Source organism: Melanotaenia boesemani, chromosome 21 (genome assembly GCF_017639745.1).
Source record: "Melanotaenia boesemani isolate fMelBoe1 chromosome 21, fMelBoe1.pri, whole genome shotgun sequence".
NCBI lineage: Eukaryota > Metazoa > Chordata > Actinopteri > Atheriniformes > Melanotaeniidae > Melanotaenia > Melanotaenia boesemani.
Window position 1 is genome coordinate 24,989,921 of NC_055702.1, and position 6,566 is coordinate 24,996,486.

General features: G+C 47.6%; 1 protein-coding gene and 1 long non-coding RNA gene across 2 annotated transcripts; one reads left to right on the plus strand and one right to left on the minus strand.

Annotated features, from left to right (window-relative positions):
- Positions 1 to 1,820: 1,820 nt before the first annotated feature.
- LOC121632720 lies at positions 1,821 to 2,180 on the minus strand. The gene is made up of 2 exons (XR_006008956.1): positions 2,040 to 2,180; positions 1,821 to 1,956 (listed from the first exon to the last, which is right to left on the minus strand). It is a non-coding gene; the product is annotated as an uncharacterized LOC121632720 (long non-coding RNA).
- Positions 2,181 to 2,722: 542 nt separating this feature from the next.
- Positions 2,723 to 5,704, plus strand: LOC121631976 (tripartite motif-containing protein 16-like). The gene has a single exon (XM_041973094.1). The coding sequence runs from the start codon at positions 2,906 to 2,908 to the stop codon at positions 4,520 to 4,522; it is 1,617 nt and encodes a 538-aa protein (XP_041829028.1). The 5' UTR covers positions 2,723 to 2,905; the 3' UTR covers positions 4,523 to 5,704.
- Positions 5,705 to 6,566: the final 862 nt, after the last annotated feature.

Sequence of the window (6,566 nt, forward strand, 5' to 3'; positions counted from 1 at the left end):
CTTGTTTTTTGAACGGTTTAACTTCTCTGTCACCTACCGCCCAGGTTCCCGCAACACCAAGCCTGATGCCTTGTCTCGTCTCTACACGTCTGATGAGGACCCACAGACTCCTAATCGGATCCTCCCTTCAGCCTGTCACGTGGGCGGGGTTTCCTGGCAGATCGAGGAGCAGATCACTCAGGGGTTGGTCGCTGACCCCGATCCTGGCAACGGACCCCCGGGCCGCCGATACGTGCCTGCTGCAGCCTGTTCGGCAGTCCTCCATTGGGCCCACACAGCACGCTTTTCCTGTCATCCAGGGGTTCATCGGACCTGCGCCCTGCTGCAGCGCCACTTTTGGTGGTCCTCTCTGAGGTCTGACGTCAGGGAGTACGTGTCAGCCTGCGCCACCTGTGCTCGGCATAAGAGTGGCAACCGACCACCGTCAGGTCTCCTACAGCCTCTGGAAGTGCCTGGCCGGCCGTGGTCCCACATAGCCCTGGACTTTGTTACGGGTCTGCCTCCATCGCATGGTAATACTGTTATTCTCACTGTAGTGGATCGCTTTTCTAAAGCAGCTCATTTTATTCCCCTCATTAAGCTCCCATCATCTACGGAGACTGCAGACCTCTTGGCTGACCATGTCTTTCGCCTGCATGGTATACCCTCGGACATAGTGTCGGATCGGGGACCACAGTTCATCTCGCAGGTGTGGAAGTCTTTCTGTTCCGCCTTGGGCGCCAAGGTCTCCTTGTCCTCCGGTTATCATCCCCAGTCCAACGGTCAGGCGGAGCGGCTTAATCAGGAACTGGAAGCCGCCCTCCGTTGCGTGGCCTCCGACAGTCCCTCGGCTTGGAGTCAGCATCTGGCGTGGATTGAGTACGCTCACAACTCCCATACCTCCTCTGCTACCGGCTGTTCACCGTTCGAGGCCTCCCTGGGTTATCAGCCTCCCCTGTTTCCCGAGGAGGAGAGGGAGCTCGCGGTTCCCTCGGTTCAGCACCATCTCCAACGGGTCCGGCGTGTTTGGGTTCGGACTCGCATGGCTCTGCTGCGCACAGCTGACCGCAACCGCCGTCTGGCTGATCGACGCCGCGTCCCTGCTCCGCGGTACGCTCCTGGACAGCGGGTTTGGTTGGCAGCCAAGGATATTCCCCTGAGAGCCACCTCCAGGAAGCTGGCCCCCAAGTTTTTGGGGCCCTATGAGATGGAGGCGGTTGTTGGTCCTTCTTCGGTCCGCCTCCGGCTCCCTGCTTCCCTTCGTGTCCATTCCACGTTTCATGTGTCCCTGCTCAAGCCTGTGTCTTCTAGTCCCTTGTGCCCTCCGGCCGGTCCCCCTCCGCCCGCCCGGGTGGTGGATGGGCATCCGGTGTTTTCTGTGCGCCGCCTCCTGGATGTCCGGCGCCGCGGGCGCTGTCTGCAGTACCTGGTCGATTGGGAGGGGTATGGTCCCGAGGAGCGCTCCTGGGTGCCCCGTCGGTTCATCTTGGACCCTGCTCTCATCACTGCCTTTCGCCGGTCCCGGGGGGGGGGGCTCTTCCGGGGCGCCGGGGGGCTCCCGTTGAGGGGGGGGTACTGTCACGGTTCTGCAACATGTCCTTCTCTACCTGAGCTTTAGGTGGGGCTGTGCAGGTTTCAGTCAGCCTGGGGCGGAGTCCGGTCTGCTCTTTCCTCCGCAGCTGCTTTCCATCAACCCTCATCAAGCCTCCCTTTATGAGGACTGCAGGAGCAACCAGACCTCGCCAGATTATCTCACTGTTCTTGTGGTAAATCAGGCCGCTACCAGTAATAATACTGTTCCTGTCTAGTATACTTACCGTTGCTTTCTCACCTCTTCTCCAGCCTTGATACACTCCAGCATTCCAGTCATCTGACCTCCAGTCCTCCTCCTCCGATCGTCAGCTGTAAACCTTGCCACCTGCCTGCTCGCCCTTCCACCCTTCAGCTCAGGATCCAGCCGTGACAGCCTACCTCCTCCTTCATTCCAGTTTACATTTGGATACCGTAAGCCGCTCACCAGCTTGGCATCACAGGATTCTGTTGTTTAGAACTCCACTCACCATTTTCCTCTCCTCCCAGAGAACCTGAACCCCGGACACTCTCCAGCTCGGACCATCCAGATCCCTTGTGTGAAATAAACCTGTTCTGCCATTTACGATTATCTCGTCTGCTATTTGGGTCCTGCTTCCCTCCTTCCGACGGCTGAATCCAGCTGTGACAGACAAAGTTTAGAAGAGACAACAAGCTGATGTTCCACAACTTTCCATCAGACGAACTAACTATTGAGGACCCTTCTGGTCCCCTGTCAATCATGAACCAACCCCCTCCCCTTTTCGGCCCTCCAGTAGACATTAATATTTTAAACTCAACCTCTAGTAAGGTCTGGAAAATGGTCTTTAGATCAGCCAAGGTCAGCTTTGTGCATTTAATTTTCAGTCTGACCCTTCATACTAGCAGAGGTGATCATCTGCTGCTCTAACTGTGTCTGATAAGAGTAAACTATACGTGCTTCACGTCAGTCTCCAAAAATCTCCAATAACAAGTCCCTGTATGTTGCTAGTCGCTTTTTTTTTTTTTAAATAAACAGACATGTGCACCAGCATAATTGGTGTACCAAAAACTCTTGTACTGACAAACGTTCCACGTAGAGATGGGATAAAGAAAAAAAAAACAGGCAAACCAAAAATAGAAAAAATGAGTATTAAGGGTTAAACTGTTTCATTTCCTGGAATCAGTCTGATTACTCCTCCCTTTTCCTCTTGCAGTGAAACAGCAGCTCCTCTCACTTCTTGTTCCCTCTCCCTCAGATCTAAAGTTTGAAGTCGATAGGCGACAAGCACGGTGCAAACTGTACTTTAGATCAGATGTCAAACTATTTTTTGGTATATGGGAGTAAAACAAACAGTCACTGTTGCTGAGAGCTGAAATGGCGCAGAAAGGCGTTGAGCTGGATAAAGAAACTATTTCGTGTTCCATCTGCCTGGATCGACTGAAGGATCCGGTGACTATTCCCTGTGGACACAACTACTGCAGGAACTGCATTACAACACACTGGAACAAAGAGGATCAGAAGGGAATCCACAGCTGTCCTCAGTGCAGGAAAACGTTCATACCGAGGCCTGTCCTGGAGAAAAATACCATGCTAGATAGTTTAGTGGAGCAGCTGGAAAGGATTGGACTGCAAGCTGCTCCAGCTGATCACTGCTATGCTGAACCTGAAGATGTGGCCTGTGACGTCTGCGCTGCGAGGAAGCTGAAAGCCACCAAGTCCTGTTTGGTCTGTTTGGTTTCTTACTGTGAGAAACACCTCCAGCCTCATTATGATGTAGCTCAGTTTAAGAAACACAAGCTGGTGGAGCCCTCCAAGAACCTCCAGCAGCTCATCTGTTCTCGTCACGATGAGGTGATGAAGATTTTCTGTCGTACTGATCAGCAGAGTATCTGTTATCGCTGTTTTATAGATGAACATAACGGTCATGAAACAGTCACAGCTGCAGCAGAAAGAGCTGAGAAGCAGAAGGAGCTGGAGGTGAGCCGACAACAAATCCAGCAGAGAATCCAGGATGGAGAGAAAAATGTGAAGCTGCTTCAACAGGAGGTGGAGGCCATCAGTGGCTCCGCTGATAAAGCAGTGGAGGACAGTATGAAGATCTTCACTGATTTGATCCGTCTCATCCAGAAAAGAAGCTCTGATGTGAAGCAGCAGATCAGATCCCAGCAGGAAACTGAAGTGAGTCGAGTCAAAGAGCTTCAGGAGAAGCTGGAGCAGGAGATCACTGAGCTGAAGAGGAAAGACGGTGAGCTGGAGCAGCTCTCACACACAGAGGATCACATCCAGTTTCTACACAACTACCCCTCACTGTCAGCACTCAGTGAGTCTACACACTCATCCAGCATCAATATTCCTCCTCTCAGATGCTTTGAGGATGTGACAGCAGCTGTGTCAGAGCTCAGAGATAAACTACAGGGCGTCCTGACAAACGTCTCACGAGCTGACTTCTTAAAATATTCAAGAGAAATCACACTGGATCCAAACACAGCAAACACACATCTGTTTTTATCTGAGGGGAACAGAAAAGCAACAGTAATGGAAGAAGAACAGGCTTATTCTGGTCATCCAGACCGGTTCACTGACTTCCGGCAGGTCCTGAGCACAGAGACTCTGACTGGACGATGTTACTGGGAGGTGGAGTGGAGAGGAGGAGGAGGGATCTGTGTAGCAGTTACCTACAAAAGCATCGAAAGACCAGGGAGGTCTAAAAAATGTTCATTTGGGACTAATGACAAGTCTTGGGCGTTATATTGTGACACAAATGGTTACAGATTTTGGAACAACAAAAACAACACTCCAGTCTCAGGCCCGTCTTCCTCCAGAGTAGGAGTGTATCTGGATCACAGCGCAGGTGTTCTGTCCTTCTACAGCGTCGCTGAAACCATGAATCTTCTCCACAGAGTCCAGACCACATTCACCCAGCCACTCTATGCTGGACTTTGGTTTTCCAACTCGGATGGAACCAGTGCTGCGTTCATTAAAGTGAGATAGTCAGAAAAAGGGCTGTTCGTCGTATATAATAGTTAATCAAATAGTCAAATAGTTAATTGTGATTAATTAATTGTGTAGCACGGTCTGCACTGGCACAGGAATTTTCATCTGACCTCGGTTTTTTCTGGGGCGCTGGTGGTTTGGAAGGTGAGGTTAAACTGTTTTTAACGCCCTTGATGTTCTTTTCCATATCTTCAGGCTTTAGCATTAGTGGTAGCTTTAGCATTGATTTTGGTCATGGTTTGGGGTTTAAAGTGTTAAGACTCCTTCACTGGGGTCTAAAAGCTTATTGTCATGAGATCGATTTCTGGTAGAGAGATAAACTTGTGGGATTTATGTCTAAATGACCATTTTCAGGGTTTAACTTCAGAGCGTTATTACTGAACGTCTGCTCCATCCACCAGCTTGCTGGAACTCTCATAATACATTTATTTCTAAGGTGTATGCCCAAATACAACCATCACAACTCCACAAAGTTTTAGCCAAATTTCTCACGGTTTGGTTTGTTACTAACAGCAGAGATGTAGTTATGATACAGGTCACTGTTACACATTAAAAATACCTGCTTTCATGCTGAAATAATTTTATTAGGCTCTTTAACAAAGACATATGGTAAAATATTAATAATTGTATAAGTTAATTAATTTGACACTTTAATAAACAAGTTTGATCATTTGAATTTATGTAACACACACACACACTGTGGAAGTCATTTTAATGCATAAGGTAATCACTCATATTTACTCATAATAATCACACATGTAATCATTGTTTTTTTATTCATATATTACATTTATTCATTTATTACCTTCAATTACATTTTCATACTGTGTAATTCCTTTTACAGAACATTGAAGTTATTGTTTTCTTGTTGGGTTATTGTGCAGGCTTGTGTGAGGTCAGGCTGACTACCTGCTAGATAGAGACGGTTGTTTAGAAATACCGACCTGTTTGTGTCTGAATTCTTTCTGTGAGACTGTAAGAGTGGCGCCTTCTAGTCTCCCTTCTCCTTTTATCAGTTTAGAGACTGGCCGTCAGCTAGTTGGGTTGAATAAAACTGTTTTCTTTGATGCAGCAAGTTAGAGTTCTCTGCTGGCTTCTTGGAGTCAGGACGACAGCTCTCAACTTGCAAGTAATTCTGTACTCTATACTTCTCCTGTAATAAACTTTTAAATACTTTTACTCACTCCAGATAATTTTTTTGCTACTACAACACACACACGCACACACACACACTGGAGCTGCCTCAACCCTTGGATCCATATTTTGGGCACTTTTTCTTTTTGTTTTTTTGAAGATTGATCTGTTTTCCAAGACTTTCAAAAGTCAACACATGCAAGCTCAAAACTTTACTTCAGTTCCCTGTTTGTTGTACAACACAGGATGTTGGGCTCAAGTGTTTTGAGTATTTTAATATCTTATATCTTTAAAAAGTGTAAATAAAAAAAATGTTCTACACCTTTGCAGTGTGTGTGGATGTAGCAGGGGAAGATGCAGAGAATCCCTCAGGTAGCTGTGTGCTGTCAGACCATGGCAATGCAGCGTAAAGGCAAACTCTCTCTGCTCCCTCATGTATTCATGTCCCTGCTTTGAAAAGAGGTCCATTTGAAGATCTGGAATTCAGTTAATACAAACTAGTTAGCAAGGTCCCTTGAACAGTCTTCTTTGCTCTCCGTTCTCGGGCCTTTGCATTCAGCTTCTCACACTCTAGACTCACCACTCTAACCAAAGCGTCACTGAGTCTGGCCTTTAAACGAGTGAGAGAACTGGGCAAAACATAGGAATGGTCCTAGTAGATTGAAGAATGAAAATGTTTTCAGTGATATTTATATCAAACCACTCAAAATGATTTGGTGCATAGCACTGCATATGTTCTGGCACGCATTCATAATTCCATAACCGTAATATCACTGCCAGGACCACGACTATGAGAAAGAGAGAAAGGGTGCGTGTGTCAGGGAAATGGGGTGTGTATGTGTTCATTCATTCATTAATCTATATATGAGTATGTCTTACAAGAGTTTCAGAAAGTAAGGAAGAGGTT

Coding starts and splice junctions, on each gene's coding strand:
- LOC121631976 (XM_041973094.1), top strand. CDS start 2,906: ATGGCGCAGAAAGGCGTTGAGCTGGATAAAGAAACTATTTCGTGTTCC.